This window comes from Copidosoma floridanum, unplaced genomic scaffold (assembly GCF_036245765.1).
Source record: "Copidosoma floridanum isolate Cflo_tuat_1 unplaced genomic scaffold, Cflo_Japanese_pri ptg000006l, whole genome shotgun sequence".
NCBI classification, from domain to species: Eukaryota; Metazoa; Arthropoda; class Insecta; order Hymenoptera; family Encyrtidae; genus Copidosoma; species Copidosoma floridanum.
The window spans coordinates 5,411,685-5,428,739 of NW_028321883.1; the positions used below are offsets into that span (position 1 = coordinate 5,411,685).

Here is a 17,055-nt window from a genome sequence, read left to right on the forward strand (position 1 = left end):
AGGTTCTTATACCTCTATGTGCCTCCATATACGTGAAACATCTGTAGCCAATCAGCAGCGAGCACAGAGAGAGATAGCTCAATGTTGCATCTCTTTTTAACGTGTTAACGCTTCCACTTACAGGCTTGCCTACTTTATCTATAATATCTCTATGCTCTCGGCTGCAAAAGCAAGACTTTTTTCCCCCTTCTCTAGATAGCATATTGCTTTTATTGCATTGCAGACCCCTATTGATATTGCGTCTGAACGCACCTTAAGTCAGGACCACGGTGTAAGATGTAGAGATATAAGGATAGAGTGCGCTAATTATTATAATTATATTAATGTACGTAAATAATGATACTAATGTACGTAAGGGGAAGCGATACGGTAAAAGAAAGAGATGGTCGCCGAGTGTCCTCTCCATCTCTTCTAGCTGAGCGCTGTGATTGGCTGCTGCTCAAGGGGGTATTCTGGCCGTCAGCGGCAGTTACTGACATTTGTTATTGCCTCTTGAGCATCAGCCAATTACAACGCTCGGGTAGAAAAATACAGAGAGGACACTTGGCAACCATCTCTTTCTTTTACCGTATCGCTGTATTCAGCCTCTAGCGCACTCTATCCTTATCTCTATGGTGTAAGATATGCAAGTGGTCCTATCAGGCTTAATTTTTGTGTTGCTGTTTCATTCAAAGATTTTACAAATAGCGAAATAAGAACCATATACATAATTTCACCAAACTATAGTGTTGGCTAATACTATATATCCAGTGTTGGGTAAGGAGGATATAATTTTGCATTTTTATCACTAGGACCTATAGGTATATAGCTACAAATCCTAGTGAGAAAAATGCAAAAGCTGAATAGGAGAGGGGAGGAGGCCAGTGATTCTCCCCAAATGTAACTGGAAAAAATTGTGGGAAATTCAAATTGGCTATGTGGTGCAAATACCCAGAAAACTCGACACAATTACATGCACAATAACTTTATAAACTAATCCCAAGCTATTTAACCCAATAACCCAATGGGCCAATAAGCAGCCTCATGAGTTTAAATAAATGATGAAATTTATTTAATAACAAAGCAAGCGCCAATTCCCACATAAACCAAGGCACTTACTGGTTGCTTTGATTATTTATGATTAATAAAACAATAACGCAAGCGCCTATCCTCACACAACCAGGGGCACTTCCTGGCCACTTACTTAAATTACTATAAATAAAATAATAACGCAAGCGCCTATCCCCACACAACCGGGGGCACTAACTGGTCACTTACTTACATTACTATAAGTAAAATAAAAACACAGGCGCCTATCCCCTTACAAACAGGGGCACTTACTGCTCGCTTACTTAAATTACTATAAATAAAATAATAACGCAAGCGCCTATCCCCTTACAACTTGGGGCACTTACTGCTTGCTTACTTAATTTACTATAAATAAATTAATACCGCAAGCACCTATCCCTACTCAGCCGGGGAAGCTTATTGGTTGCTTTAATTATTTATGATTAATAAAATAATACCGCAAGCGCCTATCCCCACACAACCAGGAGCACTTACTGGTCGCTTACTTAAATTACTATAAATAAAATAATAACGCAAGCACCTATCCCCTTACAACCAGAGGAGCTTACTCGTTACTTTAATTATTTATAATTAATAAAATATTACCGCAAGCACCTATCCCAACACAACCAGGGGCACTTACTGGTCGCTTACTTAATTTACTACAAATAAAATTATAATGCAAGAGCTTATTCCAACATGACCCAGGGCGCCTACTGGTCGCTTTGATTATTTACAATAAATAGAATAATGTGAACGCTAACCCCTACATGACCCGAGAGGCTTGAATTATTTAATCGATTTTATATAATTATAGTGACCAGTAGACACCCCTGGTTGTGTGAGGATAGGCACGTGCATTATTATTTTATTTATAGTAAGTTAAGTAAGCAAACAGTAAGCTCCCACGGTTGTGTGGGCCTTGGCGCTTGCGTTATTATTTTATTTATAGTAATTTAAGTGAGCGACCAGTAAGTGCCCCTGGTTGTAAGGGGATGGGCGCCTGTGTTATTATTTTGTTCATAGTAATTTAAGTAAGCAACCAGTAAGTGCCCCCGGTTGTATGGGGATAGGCGCTTGCATTATTATTTTATTTATAGTAAATTAAGTAAGCAACCAGTAAGTGCCCCTGCTTGTGTGGGGATAGGCGCTTGCGGTAATATTTTATTAATTATAAATAATTAAAGTAACGAGTAAGCTACCCTGATTGCGTGGTGATAGGCGCTTGCAGTATTATTTTATTAATCATAAATAATTATAGCAACCAGTAAGCTCCCCTGGTTGTAAGAAGATAGGCGCCTGCGTTATTATTTTATTTATAGTAAGTTTAGTAAGCAACCAGTTAGCTCCCCCGGCCGTGTGGGGATAGGCGCTTGCGGTATTATTTTATCAATCATAAATAATCAAAGCAACCAGTAAGTGCCTTGGTTTATGTGGGAATTGGCGCTTGCTTTGTTATTAAATAAATTTCATCATTTATTTAAACTCATGAGGCTGCTTATTGGCCCATTGGGTTATTGGGTTAAATAGCTTGGGATTAGTTTATAAAGTTATTGTGCATGTAATTGTGTCGAGTTTTCTGGGTATTTGCACCACATAGCCAATTTGAATTTCCCACAATTTTTTCCAGTTACATTTGGGGAGAATCACTGGCCTCCTCCCCTCTCCTATTTAGCTTTTGCATTTTTCTCACTAGGATCTGTAGCTATATATAGGTCCTAGTGATAAAAATGTAAATTCATATCCTTCTCACCCAACACTGTACATATTGCGTACCGTTTCGCGTATACACAGACTTATACAGTCATACTACTAGTGTTGGCGAACACCAGTTTAATAGTAGCGAAAGTAATAGTATGTCATTTGCTTTAAAAAATATTCATTTAGCCACTTAAATCAACTCGCTCTAAGATTTATAAAGGCTTTCGCCATTATTTGGTCCACTTTACATTGTTGAGGCAGTTTTACAGTTTTTTACACAAAATTTGTTGCCCATATTAATTTATAAATATGCAAATCAGTTAATACACATTTCAGTATAATTTTCCAATTACATTCATTATTTCTATTTCTCTGTTTCAGTGCTTACTGGCTTCAGGTGCTCCTCTGCTCGGTCCTAGTTTCTTGTTGCGACACCTGGTGTCAGAAAGCGGAAATGACACAAAATGTTCTCAAAAATTTACTGCAGGCATTAGGGACAATAAGACCACCTGTTTATCTTACACCGTGGTCAGGACTGAAACACAGCGCTCGTTTTAGTCCATCTTGGTTCATCAACGCAAGCTCGAAATTAATACTCTTCTTTTCATACATCCTCGATTCTGGATAAAAATCCTAATAATGGTAAGTTTTTGATTAAGCAGTAAGTGATTTTATTGTTAATTACATCAATCTCAAATGTCAGTCTTTATCGTACGTCTTCGTGTCGCGTAGTAGTCTCAGTCACGTGCTTGACTTTAAGTGATGGATTCTCTTTAAATGAAGACGATTACATAACCCGTTTAACCTAAAAAAATTATGGCTACTCCTTATTTAGTTAGAAAGTAGGGTTTTAGTAAACAAGCACTAAATTAATACTCCAGTATATTAAAAGAAAGTTGCGTAATAATTATATACGTAGCTTCAGTCAGTACAAATAAAATGTCATTTTAACACTTTGATATGTCGTGTGACATTATAGTTGCCTATATTTCTAAAATGATCACAATTACTTTACACATAAGTTAATATGTATGCTTTTTTAATGTAGAAGAAAAAATTCAGTTTCCAAAACAATTCCAACACAAATATGGCAATTAACTATTTTTTAAACCTTTACAACTACAGTCTTGTTTTATAAAAATAATTGGTATGATGCACAGTATTAAACTAGTGGAATACAGTGCACTTAAGTGAAAAATGCAAGCATCATTTCATTATGAGTATTAGTTACCACAATTAAAACTAGTTCCAAATTATACTTAATGATCTATCATGATTTTATAATACTTATTTTATAATGTAAAAAATTAAAACATTTTTCTCATAAAAATTTTATTTATTGCAGGCATCTGCAGCTATTGCCAAAAAGTTGATTCCACTCTTTGACAGAGTACTTATTCAAAGAGCAGAAGCGATTACTAAAACCAAAGGTGGTATAATGATTCCTGAAAAAGCCCAAGGAAAAATTCTTAGGGGTACCGTTATAGCGATTGGTCCAGGTTCAAGAAACGATGTAAGTTTCCTGACAATCTACTAAAATTTGCTTACAAATAGTCATTTATCAATCATTTACTATAATTTTTTTAGAGAGGAGAACATATTCCACCAACCATCAAAGTTGGAGATTTAGTTTTGCTTCCTGAATATGGTGGAACCAAAGTTGAACTCGAAGACAATAAGGAATTTCATTTATTTCGTGAATCTGATATTTTAGCAAAACTAGATAAATGAAGTTCTCTGATAAAGTATAATCTTACTTTTTTTGCTTAATTTTAAAACAAAAATATGTTAAGTGTGTTTTCAATAAAATTTTTTTTCATTTCATTTACTACATTAATAAAATTGCAAGTAAATGTGTGTAATACACTTCCAAACTCTAATGCTATGGAACAGTTTTTATTCATATGTATAATTCATTTGTTAAAAAAAAATATTTTTATTTGTCAGTAGTAAAAGCTTTATAAAAATGTGTGAGAATTAATGTATTAGAACAAATTATTACTTAAGTTTGATACTTTTTGAAATATTAGCTTTAATACCAGACTTTTCTCCTCTGTACCTTTGAGTTTTTTCTCTTATTTCTCTGACCTAGAAAGATTACTGTTGTTAGAATAAATGTTAGTTATAATGAGTTATGTGATGAGTAAAAAAACTTACAGCTCCTTTTCTAGAAACTTTAGCTTTACGATATTTGTTTCTGTGTCTGACTCTGGGATTTCGTAATTCCTTTTTTCTATATGGTGTTAATCCTCTATTTTTTTCCATTTTCTGTGTAATGCTTCGTTTTTCTCCATCAAATCCGCTGATCTCCATTGCTTCGTTGAATACAATGGTACTAAAATCAGGATCCTCATATGTAGAATTGCTTGGCTCATCTTTTACAAACAATCTATTTTCAATCGCGTTCTCAACAATTGTATAATTATTTTCTATATTCTCACTTGGGTTTTTAGATGTATTTTTATAATTTGCACATCTCTCAATGGTCTGTTTCAATTGGTTAAAAGAGCAATTATTACGATTTGCTTGTAAAACTCTTGTGATATATTGCAAGAGATCTTGATTATTTTCTATTTTAGACAGTAAATCTCGATATTGTGCCAATCTCTTTATGATAGGATGTGTAACTGCAAAATCTTGTTTGGATTTCAAAACAAGATAGAATGAGATATTTGTGCAATAATGCAATATCATATCATATTTAACTTTGATGAATTTTGAAACCAAGGTATTATTATGATTAGGGTCGTTGAAAAAGCTCAAAAATGGTTCTAATGCTGTTTTTGCTTCGGCCAATCTTTCTGAAATAAAGATAAATACATTACATCATATTTTAATGCAGTGTAATAATGATGAAACTAATAGTAGTAGTATTAGTAGTTTTTTTTTTTTTTTTTTTTTTTTTTTAGAGGGAAGGGAAATGCCTTGATGCACACCGCAAAGACAGTCGAAGTGTGGGACTCCGTGGATTTTTTTTTGTTAAACCACTACTTAATACCCACTTAAACCCCCCTTGCCGCGTGGCTTTAAATCAATCATTGGAACCGTGTCAGCATTACTTCAAGGTAGGGTCTTTGGTATATCATCGTATATCACAGCATTCGCAAAAGAGCTCGCCAACAGTTGCTAGAGGTGCCGATTCTGAAAAGGACTCAGGGTCCCTGAGAACCATCACCCTTCTCTAGCCCTCTTTCGTAGGCTACATTAATTGCAAGCGCCACTATGTGCTTGAGGCTTTCTATAGGTGCGGTAACTAAACGTCCTAAGCGCAGTGTGGGTCCGCAGAGACTCCTCTGTGGAGCCTTGCTTCCATGTTTATGTCTGACTTAAGTCTCTTTTCTAATGGTTCACCTGCCACACCGGAATCACAGCTTATAGATCTATCTATCCCTTTGCATTATGACGCGACATGTCCAATACTCCTGGCAGAGGAAGTATCTAGTCACGTGTTTAATATCCTTTTAACACGGCCAGAGATAAATCCAACTTTAATCTTGCCTACCTGCTCTGCTATTTACGCTACCGCCAATATTTATCCTAGAGCATTTGCTAGGAGTTGGACCTTCACGTCTTTATTAAGGTTTCCAATGACGTTCTTAACGGATTTCTTATTTCTTAAAAATACATCCAAATCTCGGCTCTCAAGCGTACCCGAGAGGAAATAGTTTCTGAGTTATACATTGCAACCAACTGCATCCAACTAGGATAAACAGAGCCAAACTGTGGCCAATTTGAACATTTGGTACAGTTTGGCTTTTTGTAGCACAGTTTACTTCAAAACAGTGCAGTTTGACTCAGTGTGGCCTAGATTACAGTATCGAATTATACAACGTTGGACTTAAACTTTATTATTTTAGTTTGTACTCGTGCAGCATATAGTACAACTCAGTTTAGAAAAATAAAGCATAATTCGACTCATACATAGGCTCAGCCTGCATTAGTTAGGCTCAGATTGGCGCAATTACTTAAGCGCAGTTGTTCCAATGAATTATTATTGTGCAGACATGCTCAGTTGCAAGATAAAACCCGGATTTCCAGCCGTTTTCTAAGTGATTTAAACAAATTTCAAGGGCAATTTAAATTAATTTTTTATTCAATCAAGGGCAGTCCACATTGATTTTCTAGAAAATTAAGGTAGACGACGCGATCCTTGCGGATCTTCTCGTTAATCCAGTTAAGTTCTTGAAGTGATTATGCGTCCGTTTGGTAACTTTTATAAAAACAGTCAAGTTTAAGCGTTATGACTTATTTAGTGTCGTTTTATTAACTTTTACTTATTATATTTTAATACAATTGAATTATGCGTACACTATTGATGTGAAGTCGATGGATTATGTAAAGTGTGTTGATAATCAACAAAAACTATTTGTATCAACTATAAATTATTCAGATTTATGTAGACTATGTATATTAAGTAAAACAAAGGATAAAATTTTATTATAACAATTTCTCGAGATGCGTTATAATTGGTCATATTTGTGCACTTGAATATGCTTGCACAATGAATACATGTAAAATACGCATATAACGAATTATGGCTTTTATTCTTTAAACATTTCACTGCTAATAAAAAGCAGCTGATTTATCAGCTGATTTCTGATCCCAAATCGTCAGCTGATTTTTTGACTGTGCAAAAAAATACAAGTCCTATCAAAGCAAAAAATACAAGTTCCAAAGGAAAAAATTTTTTTTTGCCATTATCAAAACTATGCATTCTGGAACTCTTACAGGAGAGTGAGGGATAAATAAAAGGGGAAAATTAGATCCGTGATCTGAGAAAAGTTAAATTAGCTGATTTGTAATGCCAAATTATTATCAGATTTTTGTATATTATCTTTTCTTCTTTCTAAACTTTTTTTACAAACAATCATTATTTATTTATATCAACAATACGAAGCAAATAAGTAAGTTGATAACAATACTATAGAATTAATATTTGAAAAAAGAAATCCTAGTACCTAAATACGAAAAAAACACAAGTCCCAATCAAAAAAATGAGAACATTGTGTTTTCAGTTATTTTTAGTTACTTGCGAATACTTAAATGTATAATTTAAAAAATATTATACATTGTGAAAATTAAAAGTTCTGTGATTACCAAAAAATACAAGTCCCAGAGAGTGTGAAGAATTACAATCCGTGATAAAAAAGTAAAATTTTTTATGAAACAATATGAGTTTTTAGGCATTTAATGTATATTAAAAAAGTTCCAAAATGTGAATTTTACGAATATTTTAAAATGTGATGAAATGGATGCGTTTCGAAAAACTTATAGTTGATTAAAACAGTCTAAAACACTTTTTTTTTTTTTTTGCACTTCGAAGTATACTTACATTTTTTTTCGAGCAGAAAAATACTAGTGCCCTCTACAAAACATTAAAATTTTTATGATAAAATGTGTGCCTTCTGGGGAGTTTCAAGTCAATTAAAATCGTCCAGAAAAGTAATTTTTTCCACACTTTGAAAATTTTTTCTAAGTTTAAGTCGAGTAATAAAATACAACTCCTAGCAGCGCAAAAAACATTAGTGTCGACTAAAAAAATCCAAAATTTTTGCTGTGAATGTGTTTGATCTGGGAAGTTTTAAGTTGATTAAAACGATCGAGAAGAGTATTTATTCGATCTTTGAAAATTACAACTTTCGTTAAAATGCAAGTTGTGTATGATTAAAATTTTAATTTTTTTTATTTGGACTTTTAATTTTTTGCACTTTTGGGTTTCGTACATTTTCTTGATTGCAAAACTTGTCAAATTTTTTTCATTAAAATACAAAAAAATAACCCTTTTATAGTTTTTATAGTAGATTTTAAATGCCTTAAAACGTATATTCTGTATACTATCAAAATCATAATTTTTCTATCAGGACTGCACTCGTGGGACTTGTATTTTTACGTGGTCGTGAAAGTTGTTTATTGTTTAGAATAAAATCCATAAAATTACCCGAAAATACCCGCTTTAGAACTTATATAATCGTCTTAAAATATATGAAAATACATGCTTCATATTTTGAAAATCCTGTCCTTTTTATCGAAAATTGAAACTCTTTGCATCTGTGGCACTTTTAATTTTCGTAGTATCTATTCGCACCGTATATCCACGTAATAAGGGTGAGATTACATGGAGTCTGGCAGTCTGCAGACTGGCAGAATCGCGCTAAGTTTAAATTATGTTTAAATTATAACATCTCAGAATAATTTAGTAAAATAAAGAAAAACTTGTAATTATTGTCATAACAGAATAAAGGCTTAGTTAAAATCAATTTCATTTACAATAAAACGTGTCAAATATTATTTTATAACTTTTTTTATTGATTTATGTTAACATCGCACAGTCGGTCAGTAGGGTCACTGATGTAACCTGGTATGTATAACAATATGTAACTGGGACAAAACGTTTTTCGTCGCCTTTTTTTTCATAAATATTAGTTAATACAGGAATGCCAATGTATTACGATAATTATTTCTTTGCTTACGTAACAGGTTTTAAATATTAATATTGAAACATATTTTAAACTTAGCGCGATTATGCCAGTCTGCAGACTGCCAGACTCCATGTAATCTGACCCTAACGTAGATACTAGAATAAAGAATAATAGAATATAGTAAATACGCATGCGCGATGAGCAACTCTATTACTCTATACTGTCCGGTACTTATAGTCCAAGTTTTTTTTTTTCCAAGCAATACAAGCGAAGCCTGCGAACAGAGATGAGTAGAGAGGTTGCTGACTCCAATGCTATTAAGTGAGACGACTTTTCCGACACTGATCGGGGCGACCCGCTGCGACCAGCCGTCAAATCGAGCGCACATTTTAGGAGAGAGCGAGACTCGTATCGGACGGCGTGCACCTACGAGAAGAGGAGTGAATTTGCGTGAAAATGAGCATATAGACGCACATTTTGGTGACACGTGGAAGGGGTATACCGAATGTGTGCCTACGAGGACAGGAGCGGAAACGTCGACTATATATATAGCTACATATCTGACCGCACAGCCAACGCAAGCGACAACACGAGTTTTTCTCTTTTGACTGCAACCGAGTATATGCTGTATATATTTAACTGAATCTTGCTCCACCGCTCTTGCATCAATGTTGTCTTATCAGTCTGATTCAATTAAATCGTGGAACTATATGCTCACAATTATATGAACAGAATTTGGTTTCAAAACAAATTTGTTTTCATGTTCGTTAATACCTACTTATTTTTTAAATCCAGTATTATTTTGAAAAATATTCAGCAGTTTTTTAAGGATGGCAGTTCAGCTATAACCACTAATTTATTATTTTTCATTATCATAATTGTTATGAACTGTTGGACAAGCTCCTGAGGTTGTCAATGAACATATCCGACTTCAAGATCTCTTTCACCCAAACTATCGATAGCTAAAATAGTTAGGGCTTCTGCCACTGCGCTTTTTGTATTTCTATTTTAGGATCGATTCCAACAGTCAGCAGATTTTTTTTGTTATTATGCGGTTCATCATTCTGGTTTTTTTTCTTTTTATGTATATGTTTAATTTGAATTTAAAAATATTGTTATAAGCCCTTTTGTTCCTACGTGTCAAAATAAATATATTTTTAATACTTATTCTATAAAGTAATTTGATACTTATCGTTAGCAAGGCCATTTCGTAATTTTATGACAATAAAATAATTTCTTAGGATATGAGTGTAATAATTAATAAACCTCAAGCTATCAAACCCAATAACCCAATGCTATTTAACCCAGCAACCTGAAACGCCTACTGGCCTCTTTCAAATTTAATGCTTTGAATAATAACAAAAGCACCACAAATCATTATAAAATCCGAGGCGCTTACTCGCCGCTTTGTCAATTAATAAAATAATAAAAATACCACAAGCGCCAATCACAAAACAACTGAAGTCGCTTACTAGCCGCTTTGTTCATTAATTAAATAAATAAAATAATACAAGCACCAATCATCACACAACCCGGGGTGCTTACTAGCCACTTTGTTAATTAATAAAATTAATAAAGTAACACAAGCGCCAATCACTACACAACCCGGGGGGCTTACTGGACACTTTATTAACACATGAAATAATTAAAACAATACAACCGCCAATCACCACACAACCTAGAGTGGTTACTGGACACTTTATTAACTAATAAAAAACTAAACAATAATATAAGTGCTAATTACCAGCAAACCCAAGGCACTGACATGCTACTTTATTGAATGAGAAAGCATTACATTATTAAAGTGCGCTATTCGCTATTTAACCAAGATTGTTAAAACTGTTATATATAGCTTAACTGATTCATAAAGCGACCTAAAAGCGCCCTAGGTTGTTGAGTAATAAGTGCTTTTGTTATTATTTGAACAATTATTAAATAATAAAGTTACCAGTAGGCACGTCGGGTTGTATAGTATTTGGCACTTGTGTTATTTTATTTATATATTTAGTTAATAAAGTGTCCAGTTAGCGCACTGGGATGTGTGGTAATTGGCAGTTCTGTTGTTATATTACTTTAATTAGTGAATAGTGTTCAGTAAGCGCACGGGGTTGTGAGGTTATTGGCGCTTGTGCTGTTTTATTTATTTTATTAATTAACGAAGCAGTAAGAAGGCGCCCCGAGGAGTATGGTAATTGGCTCTTGTGTTATGTTATTTATTTTATCAGTTCATAAAGTCTCCAGTAAGCGCCTCGAAAATCGTGGTGATTGTCGCTTGTGTTATTGTTATTATTTTATTAGTTAATAAAGTGTCTAGTAAGCGCACTGGGTTGTGTAGTAATTGGCAGTTGTGTTAGTTTATTTTTGTTATAAGTTAATATGGTGTTCAGTCTGTGCCCCGAGTTGTGTGGTGATTGGCGCTTGTGTTATTTTATTTATTTAATTAATTAACAAAGCCGGCAGTAAGCACCTCAGGTTGTGTGGTAATTGGCGCTTGTATTATTTCAATTATTTTATTATTTAACAAAACGGTAAGTGAGTTTTATTTATTTTATTAGTTAAAAAAGTGTCTAGTTAGCACGCTAGGTTGTGTGGTGATTAGATCTTCTGTTATTTTATTTACTTTATTAGTTAATAAATTGTCTAGTCAGCGCATCAGGTTTTTGGGTGATTGGAAGTTGTCTTATTTTATCTATTTTATTAGTATATAAAGTGTCCAGTAAGCGCACCTGTGTTGTGATTGGCGCTTGTGGTATTTCAATTATTTTATTCATCAACAAAGCGGCCAGTTAGCGCCCCGGGATAAGTGGTGATCAGCGTTTGTATTATTTTAATTTTTTCATCAATTAACAAAGCGGCCAGTAAGCGACTCGGGTTCTATAACGATTGGCTCTTGTTTCTTTTTTTTTATTTTATTCGTTACCAAAGTATCCAGTAAGCGCACCGGGTTGTGTGGTGATTAGCGGTTGCGTTATTTCATCAATTCTATTAATCAATGAAGTGGTGAGTAAGCACACTTGTGTGGTGATTGGCGTTGTGGTATTTTAATTATATTATTTGTTAACAAAGCGGCTAGTAAGCGCCTCGGGTTTTGTGGTGATTGGCACTTGTGTTATTTTAATTATTTCATTAATTAACAAAGCGGCCAGTAACCGCCACGGGTTGTGTAAAGATTTGCGCTTGTGGTTTTTTAATTATTTTATAAACTAACAAAGTGGGGAGCAAGAGCCTGTGGTTGTATGATGATTGGCTCTTGTGTTATTTGATTTATTTTATTAGATAATAAATTGTCTAGTAAGCGCACCGGGTTGTGTGGTGACAGGAAGTTGTGTCATTTTATATATTTTATTGGTATATAACGTGTCTAGTGAGCGCACCTGTGTGGTAATTGGCGCTTGTGGTATTTTGATTATTTAATTTATTAACAAAGCAGCTAATAAGCGCTACGGGATGTGTGGTGATTGGGGCTTGTGTTATTTTAATTTTTTTATTTATTAATAAAGCAGCCAGTAAGCGCCCTCGGTTGTGTGGTGATTGGTGCTTGTATTATTTTATTTATTTTATTAATGAACAAAGCGGCCAGGAAGCGCCTTGGGTTGTTTTTTGATTGGCGCTTGTGGTATTTTAATTATTTTATTAATCAACAAAGCGGCGAGTAAGCGCCTTGGGTTGTGTAATGATTTGTGGTGCTTTTGTTATTATTCAAAGCATTAAATTCGAAAGTGGCCAGTAGGCGTTTCAGGTTGCTGGGTTAAATAGTATTGGGTGATTGATTTTTTTAGCTTGGGATTTATATATTTTGTATGTTTTAAATTCTGTCGAGTTATGTGGGTTTTTGCGTTTAGCTTTATTTAGTCAATTTGAGTTTTGCGCTCCTTTGGATGCGGCTTTTGAGAGCACTGCGCCCGGTTTGACGGCTGGCCGCGGCGGGTCACCCCGATTAGTGTCAAAAAGTCGGCTTACCTCGTATCATTGACGTTAACAATCTCTCTGAGTCTCTACCGATCTCTGCCTTCTGCTGCGAACAACGAGGCGAGCGAGGCGCATGCGTATGGATAATATATAAGGTGCAAATAGACACAGCGTTTAATTTTTCAAACTCATATATCTTGTATTTTCAGGTGCTTACAAAACGTATGCATTTTTCAGAAACAATCTCATTTATTAATATTTATGATCTACTCTAAATTACTGAAAACGCACCTTGTGTTACATGAAAATTTAAACTTTTTTTATTATGTCTACTAATTTTGTCACTTTCTAAGACTAGTAATGTTGTGCACTCGTAGAACTTCTATTTTTTGTGATCAAGGAACTTGTAAATTTCTGAGAAATTAAACTGAAAAAATCACATTTTCGAATATTTATGATATATGAAATGCCTAAAAACGTATATTGTTTTTCCTGAAAATTGTTATTTTTTTATCAAATTATTGGGACTCGTAGTTTTTCATCATTGCATAACTTTTAATTTTCACTACGTATAACCTTTATTAAATTACACTTTTTAAGTATTCGCAAGTAACTGAAACTACCTAAAAACACATTATTTTTGTAAAGCAAAGTTTTTATTTTCTTGATTGGGACTTGTGTTTTTTTCGTATTTAGGTACTAGGATTTTTTTTTCAAATATTAATTTTACAGCATTGTTATTAACTTACTTATTTTCTTCGCATTGTTTAATACAAATAAATGATGATTGCTAGTAAAGAAAATTTAATGTACAAAAAATCTGCTGCCAATTTGGTATCACAAATCAGTTAATTTATTAGCTGACAAACCAGCTTTTTTTTTTAACAGATAGCTTAATTTTATGTGATGTATTTTAATCAATACCTTATTGCTCACTAAATTGATCTTTTTTTACTGTAACGGAACTTGCAGTTTGCAAAGTGAGAAAAAAAAACGTATGGACCATATTGTTCAACGTTAAATTCTTCTAAACGCACAAATTTCATTATGAAAATCTTGATATTTCGTGGTCAGAACTTATTTTTTTGGATATCAGAACTCGTTACTTTTTCGGGATGTTAGTACTGTTGCTTTTTTTCGCACCAACAATACTTGTGGTTTTTAAATGCAAGACAGCATTCCTTTTCGAACCATTTAAATTAACATAAAATTCCTTAAGCTGCAAAAAATTTTGCAATAAAATCGAATATTTCTTGTAGTCGGAACTTATACTTTTTCGCTCCAACAGAATTCGTATTTTTTCAAGTTTGACAAAAATAGTATATTCCGCCACTAGTGAAGGTAGTATTACTTACTATGTAACTATTGACCTTACTGTTACAAATCGCATTGACTGCTATGTAGGAAATAAAGTATTTAACGTCAGATAGAAAGTATTTAACGTCATTTGCGTGAAAATTGTCACCCGAGCTAAACGAAGGGGTACCAACCACGCGGAGGACGGTAAAATACTTTTCTATGGCCAGTAAGTGTGATTTTAACAGTAACGGAATGTTGAAATACGTATAAAGTATGCGTAACAAGTATTTCTATTCATTGGAAAATTCGTTATAATTTAATCATGTATTTTTTATACGTACAGTGGAGGCTGTTTAATTCGTTGAGCCGGAAGTATAAACTTGACTAATGAAAGATGTTATGTGATCGAATCAGCCAATGGGAATTAAATGTTTGAATTTTCCGCTCAACGAATTAAACGGCCTCCTCTGTAAATATTTTACGTGATCTGAAATCATAGACATATAAAAAATATAGACTGTTTGTTCTTATGTTACGACGCTGAAGCACAAATAGAAGGAGACAGAACACCGAACGTGGGGTATCTATCTTTCTCGTACATTGACAAAGGTAGGAATGTGCGAGAGGGACAGATTTACACGTTCGATATTGTGTCTCTTTTTACTTGTGCTTCAGCGCCGTACATCAGACTTGTGAAGTTGGCGCCCGTAAATATTAAATATTAACATTTTGCACTCATTCAGGGCTTAAATGATTTCTCCTTACTTGCGCATTTATCCTCCACTTGAATTTTTATTTGCGGATCAATAGTTTGCGAGATATTTGCAAAATAAAAAGTCGAAATTGGGCGCGGCGCTGAAGTAAAAAAACTTTGTTTTGAGTTCTAAAGTGGGTTAAAATCCAATTCTACCTATATGATTCGATTCCTCCTCATTTGCGGATTACGGAGGTATGTAAATTAATTTAATTAAATGTCACAAAGTTTGTAAATAATGAATTTACTTACTGAGTGAGAGAATCTAGTAACTTTTGTCTAGTGACTTTTGGTCCAGTGCTCCGTTCCTATTGTTCGGTACACGTCGTTTCCTCCGTACAGCGGGTTCTACAAAATATTTATCAGAATAGAAAACTTTAGTAGGTATTAATCTATTAATTATTAGTTATAAGTTATTCAGCTTTTGGGTCAATACACACACACATACATACATTACATACTTTAAACTCAAGGAAAAATTTATTTGTCAATAGGTACCGATTTTTCATCTTAAGAATCTAATATCTTGAATCTATTGTGGCAAACACTGTGGACTGATATTTGTTCATTACGCGCGAAATTTTAATATTTGTTGTTATTCAAGAAACAAATAGCAACACAACTAAAAAGTAGCAGTACAGCTATAATCATTTTAAGACACAGCTAAGCACACAAGTAATAATTTTGTTTGAACAAGTTTTAGAAAACAGCTCAAGCATTCAAATTTCGCGCGTAAACGATTAATCAGGCGAATTGAAGATCAAGTTACCGACCAGTGGAAACGGATAAAAGTGACACAGGCTGTGTTCGCCTGAGGCTCTGTTTGTTATTAAGTCTGTTAAGGTCACGTGATCATTTATCATAAGTGCGAGGAAGACAGCATGATGTCACCATCTCAGTGTCTCACTCGCACTTATCATAAATGATCACGTGACCTTAACAGACTACAAACGGAGCCTATGCAAACAAAGCGTCAGTAATACATTGACAAGTACTTAATTTAAAAAAATGTTTATTAAATGGGTTTGCACTAGATTGCATAGTCATCGAAAAATATGTGTGTGTGTGTGTGTGTGTATTGACCAGGGGCCGTACCATATAACTATTTTTATGTACATCGGCCTATGTTATAACATAGGCCCGCGAAGCTAAAAAAATTTATATGGTACGGCTCCCGAAGGCTGAATAACTTATAACTAATAATTAATAGAATAATGAAACGACATGTACTAAACAACAGGAACGGAGCACTGGACCAAAATTCAGTAGACAAAAGTTACTAGATTTTCTTACTCAATAATTAAATTCATTATTTACAAACTTTGTAACATTTAATTACATTAATTTGTATATCTCCGTAATCCGCAAATGATTAGGAATCGAATCATATAGGTAGAATTGGATTTTAACCCACTTTAGCACTTAAAACAAAGTTTTTTATACTTCAGCGCCGCGCCCATTTTCGACATTTTATTTTGAGAATATCTCGGAAACTATTGATCCGCACATAAAAATTCAAGTGGAGGATAAATCCGCAAGTAAGGAGGAATCGTTCAAGCCCTGAATGGGTGCAAAATATTAATATTTAATATTTACGGGCGCCAACTTCACAAGTCTCCGTACATCAGAACGAGCAGTCTATTTTTCATGTCTACAGTCACCTCAATCGAAAATGTATCTATATTATACGTACTAAGATAAATTGAGGTGTATCGGGACACTTTTGACGGTGTGAAATTAACATCCTCAGTTTTTCAAAAAACTATATCACAATAGTACGTAAAATCGTTTTCAACCGTTAGCGCACATTTTTTCCTATCGATTAAAACAAAAATTATTGATTTGTTCCTTTATAAGTGTTTAAAAATTAAATTTTTAAACTTATGTCTAATTCAGCTGTAACAGGAGACACTTAATTTGTATTAA

General features: G+C 33.9%; 2 protein-coding genes across 2 annotated transcripts in view; one reads left to right on the plus strand and one right to left on the minus strand.

Annotated features, from left to right (window-relative positions):
- The first annotated feature begins 3,246 nt into the window (after positions 1-3,246).
- LOC111643186 (10 kDa heat shock protein, mitochondrial) lies at positions 3,247-4,570 on the plus strand. The gene is made up of 3 exons (XM_023390593.2): positions 3,247-3,390; positions 4,094-4,261; positions 4,336-4,570. The coding sequence occupies exons 1-3, from the start codon at positions 3,388-3,390 to the stop codon at positions 4,477-4,479; spliced, it is 315 nt and encodes a 104-aa protein (XP_023246361.2). The 5' UTR covers positions 3,247-3,387; the 3' UTR covers positions 4,480-4,570.
- Positions 4,571-4,671: 101 nt separating this feature from the next.
- The window catches only part of Sas10 (UTP3 small subunit processome component Sas10), a 143,181-nt gene continuing 130,797 nt past the window's right edge, over positions 4,672-17,055 (minus strand). The window contains exons 3-4 of the mRNA XM_089598543.1: positions 4,906-5,549; positions 4,672-4,836 (exon numbers count right to left, since the gene is read on the minus strand). Of these exons, the coding sequence (XP_089454669.1) occupies positions 4,747-4,836; positions 4,906-5,549 (734 nt within the window). The 3' untranslated portion in view covers positions 4,672-4,746. The remainder of the gene's footprint in view (positions 4,837-4,905; positions 5,550-17,055) is intronic.

What these genes read in the sequence shown, in the direction of transcription:
- LOC111643186 (XM_023390593.2), top strand. An exon ending in GTCCAGGTTCAAGAAACGAT is followed by an intron (nt 4,262 to 4,335) that starts GTAAGTTTCCTG and finishes TAATTTTTTTAG; the next exon opens with AGAGGAGAACATATTCCACC.